At 38.9% G+C, this 13,586-nt stretch overlaps 1 protein-coding gene across 6 annotated transcripts in view; it reads left to right on the top strand.

The window, feature by feature from the left end:
- The window catches only part of TULP4 (TUB like protein 4), a 156,265-nt gene that overhangs the window by 92,595 nt on the left and 50,084 nt on the right, over window positions 1-13,586 (top strand). For all 6 annotated transcript variants that reach the window (XM_069010587.1, XM_069010583.1, XM_069010582.1 and 3 more), the window contains exons 3-4: window positions 5,928-6,056; window positions 6,308-6,469. In XM_069010587.1, the coding sequence (XP_068866688.1) occupies window positions 5,928-6,056; window positions 6,308-6,469 (291 nt within the window). The remainder of the gene's footprint in view (window positions 1-5,927; window positions 6,057-6,307; window positions 6,470-13,586) is intronic.

The raw sequence follows: 13,586 nt of genomic DNA, 5'->3' as shown, positions 1-13,586 counted from the left end.
TGTGCCAGTGGCAGCAGCCGAACCCCTGGGGGCTGTGAGCAGCTGCCGTGCCCTCAGTGCACAGCACCACTGACCACAGCTTGTCCTGAGGCGGGGATGGGGATATTACATGACATCTGTCCCTCAGATATCTGGAGGCTGCTCCAGCCCTTCTAGGAGGAGAGCTCACTTTAAATTTTTTAGACTAGAGAAACATGAAGAATTTGGATGGTGTTTTCTGTCTCCCAGAACTCATTTGCCATTCATTTACCCCTTCTGTAACCTGCAGCCCCTATTGTGAGTGGCAGTTTTTCTCAAGAAATGTAAATGCTATTAAAGATTTGCCATTCTTTAGCTGCAGCATGATGTTTGTTATTAATAGTAGTAGTTTCTTCTTAGTAATAATAATTCCTTGATGGGTATCATACCTAGGAAAGTGACAGCTCCACATGCAAACGAAGCACTTCATCTGGGTGTAGTGTCACTGGAAACAAAAAATCAGAGCTCTGCAGGTGTGGGAGAGATAGGGAGAGATAGGGAGTGTATCATTAGAGAATGCAATAGAAGAAAAGGAGGGTAGGAAAGATGGGTGATGCCAACTTGCTGTCTACCACATGTGCTGCTTTTTTGTCTAGTATTATTAGTAGGAAAAACACTTACATGATGCTCTTTGTGTGATTGAATTCGTTTGAATGGAGAGAATTATCCTGACATTATTGTAATGGCAAAAAATAAAGTTCAAAAGTGAAGGTGAAAGTAAGAAGAATTGCAAGCAATCTGCAGCGTGAGAAATTAGGAGAGAGAAAACTTAGATAACCTTTATTTTAAAAAATACTAATATGTAAAAGACAGTTAAATATCATTGAATTAAACATATGCAGAACCATTTAGAACTAAATATTGGTTATAGGTAAAGTATATGAGAAGCAATAGCTCATTACCTACAACTCTGCTGCTTATTCTGGGTGCCTGTTCTAACTCTTAAATTATATTTTAGTTACAAAAATCCACTTCAGTGAACTAACCTCAATTAGTTAACTAATGAATGAACAGAGTTGGCACAGGCTCCTCAAGGATTAGATAGGGATGTGTATTTCTGCACATACCCATGTTATATGTATGTAATGTCCATACACGTATGTGTATATATGTGTATCTGTATTTCTCTGTACTATGGAGGTAGAGGCACTGAAATACAGTAGCATGTAGAGGTGGTCATCGTTTTCTCTGGTTTTTGTACTTCAGTGTTTCATTTCTGTTCCCCACAGCACATCCATCTTTTTTCTTTGATAGACATACTTACACATTTCTTCAGCTCTGTGGCCTGTAATTAATAAACTGTAATGTGTACCAGTGTGTTGCACCTACTGTATGCACATATTTATACTTGTAACCATGAGTAAAGATCAATGTATTTATCAGGGAGCTGCATAATAGGACTACTTGATAGAGCAAATAGGTGATGCTCAGTGCTTCTCAGTAGATTGTCCAGTTCCTTTTGCCAATGCTTTCTTTTAACCTTTGTATGTTCCTTTAAAAAGTTGAGTACTTTCCTAAAAGCATAGGATTGAAGAAAGCCTTTGGCTAGACTGAGTCCTGTACTCTGCTACTGTAGGCAATAGCCTAATCTCTGTTATTCTGTCCTGGGAACAGTTAGGTCTTTTGCTGTCACTGCTTGGAAGGTGGAGCTATTTCAGCACTTTCAATAGCATTAGAAATGTACTATGATTTATCTGGGGAGGGAAAGGCCAGCTATTCCATATGCTCAATGGAGTTATAATGTATCACATCCTGTGCACCCTGCAAAGATGTCAACTTCACTTGTAAATGCAGAAATGCTCGTGCCAGATACAGGAACGTGGCTCTTCAGGCGTAGCAAATTGTGCTGTAATCAAACACTGGCATGGAGCATTCTCTGCTCTCTATTGCACATCTCCATAGCGTATGTGAAAATGGATGCTGGAGAAGACCTCTATCTTTAGAGCATCTGCCTTTCCCCAGTAAAATGGATGGAGGATCAGAGATTTAAAAAAGATGAGTCACTGTGACTCACTACTGTATATCCATAATAAAATCTATCTAAATTTGGTAAGGAGCTCTAGGAACTAATTGCCCTAGTTACTTACCCCTTTTATTTTTTTGTAGATGTTTGTCCTTTGCTTCTCTAGCAATTATGTACTGTATGTACAGAAATAAGATTTCAGTAATGACTGTTGTATGGTGTTCTAGATTAAGGACTTCTTCTCTTGCAAAACTGATTGGTGTCATATTTTCAGTCATCTCCTTCAAAAACTGTGATGAAAATAAGAATAACAAAAGCTCTCAGAATGCTTTGGATTTTAGTGGTCTTGTGTTGTGTTAGAAAATAAGAAACAATTAATAAAAGTATCAATAGAGTGTAATAAATTTAGATTACCAGACCTGGTTTCTGTTGGGAAAAGATCACATTTACTATAAATCACACATTTGCTACTCCAAAATTGCAGTTACTCAAAATTTCTTGTCTAAAATCTTAATAGATAATAACATTGTTAGCAGCAGTAAAGTATGCAATGAGTTCTTGGGTAAAGTTTCTAGCACCTTTAGGATTAATTAAATTCCTAAAAATCAATTTGGCAATTAGGCCAGAGATATTGAAGGTTCTGAATGCTGCACTTTTGAGACAAATTTTTTTGCCACTGTTCTTTTTATAAAAGATTGACTCAATAGCTCACTGAACTTTGTGGAAAGCATCTTGTTTAGGGGAAATATGTTGGCCTTTGCATTGTACTTAACACAATGTACATCTCAGGCCAGGAATTCCTTGAAGTTTTATTCATGGGAGATCACATCCCCATGTAAGATAGTGGTTTAGAAGCTGATTAATACCTGTGATGCAGAATGACCAAAATTTGTATTTTTTATAGAATTTGAAAAACCCACAACCAACCAACCAATCAACCAGCCAATGAGCAAAAATAATTAGTCAATACAGAAAGGCTGTGTGGACCACAGATGACCCACAGACTTTCTTACTTTCGTGCACCAACATTCTCGCTCTTTTGAATACAAGATAAAACAGTTCAGACCTTCAGTACTTGTGTGAATATGCTAGGTAGAAAGCAGAGAACCATAAAGGCAGAAGTAAAAATGGGTCCTCTGTGAGTTGAAGCTGTTAGTGAAAGTAATGATATCTTTGCATTTACGGGCTAGCAGTAAAATTCCTCTTTGCAGAGGGGTAATTCAAGCTTATGCGTTATTTAAATGTGCTGTCAATGGGCCATGTTTTCATATGCTTTACATTTGAGCCAACATAAAAGCCAAAAGTCATCTTAATACTTAGGGCAATCTTTCCTTTCTTTATCTCTTCTTCAGCGTCTTAAGTGTCTGAAATTAAATTGGAATTACTGAAAGCAGTTGTGGACTCAGGTCCTGTAGTCAGATGTGAAATGTAAATTATGGCAGCATCTTTAAAATGACCTCATAAAATAACAACAATTGCTCTGTGTTTAAATGAGTTGAATTTTCAAATTACAAATCTGCTTCCATATGAGGCTATTATCAGAAGGCATATAAAAATCATTGTCTCACTTTCATTTCTGATTATAAAGCAATAAGTTTATTTTGGAAGTTACTAATTTGTGTCTAATTGAGATGGATGGAGGCTCTAGTTAATCTTGTTTACATTCAAATGTACCCTTGGATGTTTTATCAAATCTAAACAAAAGACAGGTTGTACAGAATTTGAACTTTTAACAAGATTCCTGTTTAAAATAGAAAAGAAACAAAACACAACAAAGTAACTGTTGTCACTTTGCCCATAATTCGTATTACAAAGTCAATTTGTATGTCTAATCTATAAAATTGTTTGTTTATCTCAAATCTTTGCCAGAGTAAACAGGGCAATTTTAAGACAGGTAGTAGCACTCTTAATGGTGTTAGCTAAAGCATTCATGTTATTTGAACAACTAGTTCTCTTTTTCTTCCTAAATTTTTTCTAGCAATTCATTCTGGTATGATGCAGAATTGATTTGGTATGATCTGAGAAATGTGAGCAGTGTCTTAAGTGTTCAAAGATCTGTTTTTTAGTGGTGATAAGTACCTTCTGCTCATTAATAGTCATCATTAGCCTTAACAGCTCCCCGCTTTTAAAGATGAAGACTTTTCAGTGTTATCCTTGAGTTTTCTTCACTTCTTTCATAACGTTGTTAGGCACTGCTGACAACTACAGTTATGTCATCATTGCATTTTGCCTCAGGGTGGATGAAATTATGGCTCTGTGCATTGGATTTTTACCAAAATGAAAAAAAATTTTGACAAATCTGTGCTATTATTGTTTAGGTGGAAGGGACAAAGTGAAACCTCCAACAAAGTGCATCTGCTTGCATTGCTATAATTGAATATTTTATTTACTGCTCTTCCAACATAAGAATTTTTTAAAAAAGTTCTGTGTGATATGATCCATCTAGGGGTATGGTATAATTTGCCCAACTGGAAGCAGGACTGGTGACTTAGAGTGCAGCTGCAAGGTTATAGTTAAGTAAAAGTAAGTGGTTTTCTGGAAAATCTCAAATGGGATTCTTCTAAGCTGTGTAACAACAGAGAGGTGATTTGTCATACTTGCTTCTCCCCATAATTTTTACATATGAATGAATAAATGGTTTTCCTGTTGTTTAGTGGTTCAAGGGTTGATGCTTCGGGTTGGTGAGCTCCACTGATAGACGTGTTCTTAAGTTCTGACCTTGACACTGCATAAGTGTAGCACTCACTAAATAAGTATAAGATCATCCCTCAGCTGTCAAGTTTAGGTTTTAGGTATGCATATTTATATCCTAGTTCTGAAAACGACCGCTGATTTCCTTGTGAAGCAGGAAGGGTCTGTCTACTTAGAGCTCATCTTAGGACTGGAATCTTTAGGAGGATCAGTCCATCTCTGTAAACAGCAAAATGTATTTCAGGAAAATTTTGCCTGTCTCTTTCAGATGATTAATTATCTATTTAGTTTTATGAAAAAGCATCATTAGAGCTGGATGTGTATTAAGTAGTTGAAATAACACTCTACTAATTGAGTATTTAATATCTGTTTACTTTGTTTGCATACTCTGTGTCTCAGTAAAATAGCTGGGGGGGAATTTACTTGTGTGTGAATGTAAGGGTCCCATATATATCTGCATGTTCTTGAAATAAAACTAATTTGGGAAAAAAGTTTTTTAAGAAAAAGTCACTAACAGAAGGTAAATGGTTTTGCTGCCAATTTTTGCTTCAGGCACTAGGATGACGTGCTTTCTTCAGTTTCATACTGAGGTCTCAAGAGATACTGTATTTGTTAAAGTGGTATTAATTAAAAATGAAAGAGCAATTTGGTAGGTTTAGACTTGATTAGATTCTCTAGAAAAGCCCAGATAGCTCTAATGTGGAAAGAAGAGCCTGAAGCTGCTTTGTATTCCTTTTGCACTCAGTAGCAAAGCAACTTTCCTATGAAATTTCTTCTCAGGGGTTATTTTGAATATGAGTATTCAATCTGAGTATTTAAATTGTGTGCAGAGCATGCTACTTTATTTGAAGTCAGCAAGAGGTGATGATTTGATGAAGAGTCTGACAGTCTCTGAGATTACAGTGGGGGAATCATTTGAGGGAGTGTTGAATAATCTGTGCAGAGCTTCCTGTTTGCAGCTTCTGTAATGGAGTCCTGCACTCCAGTGTTCCCTATGATTTTATTGAAAGTGTGCAATGCCTTCCAAAAATGCCTGACGGTGAGAGATTGTGTGTTTCCTGACAACAGTGACAAAATGATTCCAGCTGTTCTTGAGAGGTGCCTAATGCTGGGCTGAAAATTGCTATTTTGTGCATCTTCAGTGTTTAAATGCAGTGATATTTGTTTGGCAGTATTGTTTAACTGGTTCTTGTTAAATAGCTGTTAGCACAACATGCAGGTTTGGTAATGCTGTTTTTGTTTGTAATCTTCTAAGGTTGTGCTGGTGAGATGGAACGAACCTTTCCAGAAATTAGCAACCTGCGATGCAGATGGAGGAATATTTGTTTGGATACAATACGAAGGCAGATGGTCGGTGGAGCTTGTGAACGATCGTGGGGCACAGGTTGGTATGCATGTTTTCTCTGCAGTCAAGAGTGATCAGGTCCTGAGAGGCCAAATGAAGAGGACAATGAATGGTACTTTATACCTTTCAAAAAGCACAGGAGAAAATGAAACATTTCTTTATTGAAAGGAATATGCAAGAATGGGCTGATAGTTGGCTTGTCTCATTCTGTGCACTGCTGCTGTTTATTAAAACAGTAAAAAAATCCTGCACGGCCCATATATCTATTTTCTTGTCTTTGGTATGTTAAGGTAAGCGACTTTACGTGGAGCCATGATGGGACTCAGGCACTTATCTCCTATAGAGATGGATTTGTGCTGGTCGGTTCAGTCAGCGGACAAAGACACTGGTCTTCAGAAATAAACTTGGAGAGTCAGATCACCTGTGGCATATGGACTCCAGATGACCAACAGGTAATGAAGATGGGGCATTTGGGGGTGTCAGTTGGGTTGCATTGGTAAGCCATAGAATACACCTCTTAAAAAGTTGTCAAGTAAAATGGTCACGTGGTAAGATCAGTTTCAATCAAAACTGCTGCTCCCACTGATAATGAAAATTTAATTCATCCTATTGTCCTTATTAAGTGAATATGATAGTGTACCAAGTTACCCATCATCACTTTTCACCCTGATTCACACATAGTCTTACTCAAAGTTAGTTGTTTGAGACAGGAATCTGTTAATTGTAGCCTTAATTTGTTATTACAGCTATCTTATGAATGCATTTGAGCAGAGATGCAGCCTGGACTATTAAACATCTGACTGATAATTTCTGTGTAGATTTGTCCAGTCTGTACTTGCAGCAAAAGCAATTCCAGCAGCAGATATGGTTATGTTTTGCATTCACATAAGCTAATGGATCTAATTGAGTGTTGGAGAGATGTCTCAACCTTATGCAAACAAGATAATTTAAAAGAAGGCCTTTTTTCCAACCATTGAGCCCAAATATTACTGAGCTTTGAGAAATGCCATTAAAAAATCTTCTTTACCATTTTTCTAAAGAATTATAGAGTACTGGACACATCACCATTTACAGCATGACTGGGGCTGGGCCACTGGTTTAATTTGCAGAATTCACACCGGTCCCTTGCCTTTCACTGCTGAGCTGACTGGATTGGTCTTTCCTTGCACATGCATGGTTGTGTATGTGTGTATAATTCAGTGCTGGAGGAAATGATGGGAGTAGAGTAGTGCAAAGCAAAACTCTGTTATGATCACAGTTGGATTGTTTTCCTTCCTTCATTTTACAACACCATGGAAAGATGCTGGTTCAAGAGTCAAGGTGCCACTGAATTTAGAATACTGTAAATTCATCCAAGGTAGAGTTATTTTGGGAATTGCTAGTGAAATATAATAGCACTAATAATATACATTTCTGCAGTAGCATCTAATAATTCTAGAGTGCTCTGCAAAGAATAATGAATTAATTATTGCAACACTGCTTTTTAAAGCCAGGGAGTCTAACTGCCTCTTTTTGAATCTAGGGAAATGTAAATCTTGACAATAAATAATTTACTTGAGATCAAGAGGAAGAGACAAACAGCAGAAGTAGGAGGGGAAGCTAAGATCTAATAGCTCTCAGTCCTATGTTTTAAACATGAGGCTACCCTATTTGTGTGATGCTCAGTTGTTGCTGCTGTATTTGGAAATATCTTCACTTGAGTGTTTAATTTGGAGTGGCTGACTGCCTTTAATTCAATTTAGCCAATATGTTTGTACTTTCTAATCTAGATGCTCCATAAGTGGTTATTCCAGGAAACAAGCACTTGTTCGGCGTCCAGATAAATGCTTTCGAACATAATGGCCAATTCCAGCTATGTGAAAATGATTTACTTGACTTACAGACCCTGCTGCTGATAAACTCACTGAAATAGAGACCCAATCCAGCCATGAGCTTGATGTTGCTCTGCACAGTTCTCCCTAACTATGTGGTTGCAGGGGTTTGCATGTTAAGTGATGATGGATCTTGTACTTTTCTCTGGAGCTGGTAGAAAGAAGCGATCTTCTAAAATATATCCAGATGTATTTGCCTCTGGAGGCACAAGGAAACATGAATCACAGAGGTGCTGGGTGAGGGACTATGCTCAGTTCAAACTAAAAATAGCAAACAGAGTGAGGGGAAGGACATTGCATATTTTACACATAAATTAGTGTTTATAGAAATGGATACCCTTACTAGCTTATTGCCTTACCTAATTTTTCTCCTGATTGGGGTATGTGCAAATGAGAGCAGAATACTATTCTGGTCTAGAGTAGCTTCAGCACACTCCCTATTGCTTAAGGTACTCTACTTGTCAGTACAGTGACGAAGGATAAATGTCGACATTTAAATTTATATTTTTCTACTGTTCTTTTTGTTACCCCTCTGGCACCATGAAGGTTGCTAGTGAAAGTATGCCTGGAAAATATTACACTCTATGATCCCATGACCTTTAACTCAATTATCTTTAAAAGTTACATTTACAAAGGGATTGTATTGTTCAGTATCAATATTCTATTGTCCTGATAGAAATTTGCTCAATACAGTCTGTCTGTTCACCTCACTCTTCACTTCTCGTAACTTTCTCCTTCACTCCTTTCTGTATGCATCCTTCTGGTTTCTTCTGTCTCCTCCATCTTTTTTCCTGTCTGTCTCTTCAGCACCAGTAGGCTGTCACCTCTGTCACTCCTTGCTATGGCTCCGTGGCAGCTCTGCAAGAGTAGGGTAATTTCCTACCACCACCTTTTTGTTGGAGACGAGAACAGGTTGGAGCTGCAATATTGGCAGTCATTGTCTTGTTTGACAGTGTGTGTGGCCTCTGGGTTTGAGTCCTTACTGTGCTTGAAGTAAAGCACCTTGGAGGTAGTGGCTAATGCATAGCAAAGAGATGAGAGCTAGAGAGGTGGCCAGGGTGGAATACAGTGCTGCTGAAATTGAGCATATAATTGTGTATTTTAACTGATTTGGTACATATGCTGTCTTGATTAAGTTATCGGCAGATTTTATTAATGCTAGCCAAAATGGTTCTGCATTTTCTTTTAGGAAGAGAGTGTTATCATTCTTCTTCAAAAGCTCAGTTGCTTTTCAGGTTTTTTGAGCTCTCCATGTCTGTTGGGGACAAACTTATTTTGAGTCATATGGTTGACTGCAGTGCTTTTTCTCAGCATCATCTGTCTCAGATGAACTTCTCATGAAGGTCGTCGGCAGATTTCTACTATAGTTCACACCCAGATCTTGAGTCTGGACTTTGAGCTACAGGCTTCTTCAGCTGATTCAATACACAGGCCTTTTGAATGTGATTCTGCATGTTTATGGTATAGGACTAGAAGTCAGTTTTCTCACTTCACTGTGTGTCTGTAGGCCTGCTCATTTTGGCATTTCCTCCTCCTCTACCCTATAACCAGAGCACACGTCTGGCCAAGACAGAGCCCCATTGGGCTCTTGGGGATATACAAATGGAAGATTTTATAAGACTGGGTTGTCTGTGTCTCAGGCAGAGTGCCATGCTTGTGTTAAACTGGGATGGATGGGATTATGCAGGAGTGAGACTTTCCATGCACAGTTTTAAAATTTTTTTTTCGGGACTACAAGAGGCTGTAGGAGTTGTGTGGAGTATTTTTCTGGTGAGCAGGTTCACTTAAGATCATGTAGGGATGAAAAATATATTTGAAATGAAAAGGAAATTTTAAATATCAGAGAATGCTGTATCCTGTCTTGAGATAGTTCTGTGGTGTTGTCCTATGCTTGTTTTCAAAGAGGGACTGTACATACCAGGCAGATTGAGGACTTCCTAAGTGAGAAAAACTTGACTTTTGTCTAGCCAAAGGGTTTATTTATAATTATAGAAGCAATGTCAGTAAGTAATTGAAGATTTTTCCTGAGCCCACAAGTCATAAAACATCTTTCCAGTGCTTCATCTCCCTTCCTGTGTGTTTGCTGAGCTCGCAGTGACTTTTTTCTATCAACTTCTGCTGCCCTTAGGCCACCCTTTCCCTCTTTCTCCCAGATTTTACCCATTAAAGAGATTATCTGTCTTCATGATGGAGAAAGACACAATGTCAGAGAACTGGATGAGAACTGCAGAGGCTCTGATTATCCTTTGTTTATAGCAATATAGTGTAAGTCCTTGAACTTCCCTGGGGTTGTTTCTGGTGCTGTTTCTGTGTGTGAAAAGGGGAATCACTCTCCAATAGAGGAAACCCTCAAAGAAAATGAATTAATATATTTTAATTCCTGGATATCCCAAGAGGTGCCAGTAACCTATATTTGTTCCCTGCATCTCTGCTAGTACAAATTATTAGACTTTTCTGACAGCTGTAAGTGCCCATTTCTGTTTTCCCCCCCCTCCCCTTTTCCTGTTGTAAGCTTTTATTTGTGGAAATTCAGGGACTGGACAGAATTCTGTTTGGCTAGGATGTGACAGACTACGGGAATATGTGAACTTTGCCAGCATGCTTCCTTCTGTTTGCTTTGAAAATAAATATATAAGCAGGTAGACTAATTTGATTTGCATCCAGCAGGGTACAACATTAACTGCTGTACGTGGTCCCATTGCGATGCAACATGCACGAGTACTAAAAATGTGTAAATACAGGCCCCAAGGTTCAGCCTCTTCTGTGCCTAATCAGACAAAATTATGTTCCTGGTGAAACAGAAAAGCAGCACCATGTTAGGAACAGATACCCTGTGCATTGAAGGGTCTTGGAAGAAAACAGTGACACCAGTAGCAAACGAACTGCGTTGTCTCAAACAACGCAGGGGTGCAGGAGCTCTACATTGTTTTTTTAGAAGTCTGTTGTAGCTTGCAGTAGCTGTGCAGGGAGGCAGTTTCTAAGCTGTTACTCACTCCTGCTCCCAGCACTTGCCATCCCTATTCCCATGGCAACCACAGAGACGCTTCAGCATCTTTTTTCTATGACAAGCAGGAGGCAGGGGCAGGCTTCAGCTCCTTCTCCCTGCCTGCAGCGCATCAGGGTGGAGCCCGGGACCCAGAACGGAGCTCCACGTGAAGAAGGGGATGCGTGTTGTTCCTGGGCCCAGCAGCGTGGTTGGGTGGGATCCGTGTGCTAGCACAGCACGTGGTGCCGTGCATGTCCCTGAATAGGATCAGCACCGTGCTGTGCCCAGCAGCTGCTCTGTGTAGCCACAGCTCTCACGGGAGGCAGGAGCTCATTAACAAGAAGCGCTGTCAAGTGGTTACCGGTGGCATCAGGTGTTTTATGAGCTTGTCTCTCAGAGTTCTTGGTTTTGGTATGGCTTTAGTCCTTGGAAGGAATTTTACCTGATAAATCCCCTTTAGTACAGTCTGCTTTTGGTCCCCTCATTTTCATTTGTGAACTATAATTTGCAGTTGCTACCCCCTTTTCAGGGAAATGGTGTTCTGAACAGCTCCTAAGCTGAAAGTAAGGATAGTAGCCTTACCTAGCTTCCAGAACACAGCTTAAAACCAAAGAATTTTTAAGTGTTTGAAAACATTGCATCTGTTTGGGCCCTGCTGTCATCTCTTCACCTACATCTGCATTTGCCTGTGGCTCTGACACGAGACGTTTGTGCTTCCACTCACCCTTTTGTTTTGGTTTTATTCAGGTGCTGTAGCACGTCTGATTCAGGCAGTCCTTGCTATTATAGTAGTCACACTGATCAAGTTTAATTATTCTCAGACATCTGGGTGTGTGGAAAAAAATCTTGAAGATGGCCTTCTAATGAGTTGATAGAATGATGAAAGGGAGCTACAAAGGGGCAACTGGGGCAGTATGGGGAAAGTAGCTATTGGCCTTAATTATTATGAATGAAAGAAGGAAGGACAAAATGAAAAAGGTTACAGCCTGTAAAATTTGAAAATGTAAGCAATTATTTTGGTCTTTATTAGAATAATTTTTGTTCCTATTAAGGATTTTACAGGTTCACATAAAGGAGCCTTAAAGATGCCAGGGAATAACTACATTTTTTGTGTCTTAACATACAAAAATGAATTGTTTTCTCCCAGCAATTCTGGATGTAGATACTATCAAATGATAGTTACAATGACTAGGGCCACTCAAAATTACACTGTAAGATGCAGTAGTTGAAGAAGATCTGAAAGCCTTATTTTCATTGATGGATGAATTACTCAGATTACTGGGAAAAACAGCTGGAGGCTTTTCATAGCATTGAAGACATGTCATTAATGAACTAGGTAGTTTATTCAAGGCACAAGGACTGCAGACAATGGTTAAATCCCATATAAGCATTTTAACATTGCATGCTGCGTAATTGAGCAGCATCATTAAAATGCAAAAAGAGGACAGGGGAAGGAAACTTCAGTTGTCTTTCAAGATAAATCCATTTGTTATATAAAACAAACAGATAAGACCCATCACAGCTTAACTGTTTAATATTTTGGACTGTTTTTAGAAGCATTTCAAACCTTTGTGGCAAACTTGCTATTAAAATTAATGATTTCTGCTTCCTTGTGCTAAGGAGTCTGTAAATATTTACTATCCTATTTCAGCCTTTTGTAAACAAAATATGGGGGGGTTATATAAACTTAAATTAAACTTTAAATATTTTTGCAGAGACTTTGTATTCTTGGTTTATATATTTATACATGCTGGAATCCAGTAACACTTTGTTTTTGCTCTTTGCTTGGGGACTTGATTTTTATGATGGTACATAATAGTGACAGATTTTGTGGGAAAAGTGATGTGTATTTTAAGTGCTATTTTGCCTTTCTTTCTCCCATCTCTTTTTATTACATTGTTTTCAAGCTACATTACACTGCTCTTTCCTAAATAATAGAGTTCTCTTTTTTTTCCCTCCCCTTTTTTTCTGATATCAGTGTATAGTTGTACTGGCATTGTTTTTCCTTTGCCTTTTATTCTCAAGTAGGTTTTTATGCATCATTCTGCTGAGAATACAGCCAAAAAGAAGGAAGGAGAAGACTTAGCTTGGTGCACTGTGTCATTTCTTGGTTGCGCTTTCCTTTTTTCACTAGCACTGAGCAGCTACGCTGCCAATTTTTGTGCTCATATAGGCTTTGCCTTGAGTTCTGGTGGGGGTAGACAACAAGGATGTTCTCCTTGGAGCCTCTGGGGCTCATAGCTTCAGGAGCTATGGCATCTCTCTGTGGGTTTATTCCAGACAAATTTTTCCTGCCAGAAAACCTAGGCTGCACTGCACAGTTACTGAGCGGGTAATTGGAGGAACAGAGCAATAAGGTGATACTTCAATGTGCTTTCTTCTTCCCACTCGCTTCATCTGTGCCTTGCCTAATCTTTCCCTGGATGCTCTCCATCCAGCCTGTAGAGGCAAGGCACTGAGAGAGCTAACGAGATGGTGCCATTTGTTCTAGTCATGAGAGCTGTAACATGGGGGTTGTTTATGGGCTGATGGCATCATGGCTCGTTTTCTCAGTAGCTCCTGCAGTGTTTTGTGTCAAGGCTGTTTCAGATGAGTCTTGCACAGAAATTTTTCTCTTAATGACTCTGTCTGAAAGGAGTAATACAACTGTTTTAATGTTTTGCTCATCCTTGTAGACAGGGTGTTTGATGTTTGTAACTGCAAAAAGCAAAT

The sequence above is a fragment of the Aphelocoma coerulescens genome, chromosome 3 (assembly GCF_041296385.1).
Source record: "Aphelocoma coerulescens isolate FSJ_1873_10779 chromosome 3, UR_Acoe_1.0, whole genome shotgun sequence".
NCBI classification, from domain to species: Eukaryota; Metazoa; Chordata; class Aves; order Passeriformes; family Corvidae; genus Aphelocoma; species Aphelocoma coerulescens.
Note: the sequence above shows the minus strand (reverse complement) of the source record. Positions and strands in the feature narration are given on the sequence as shown.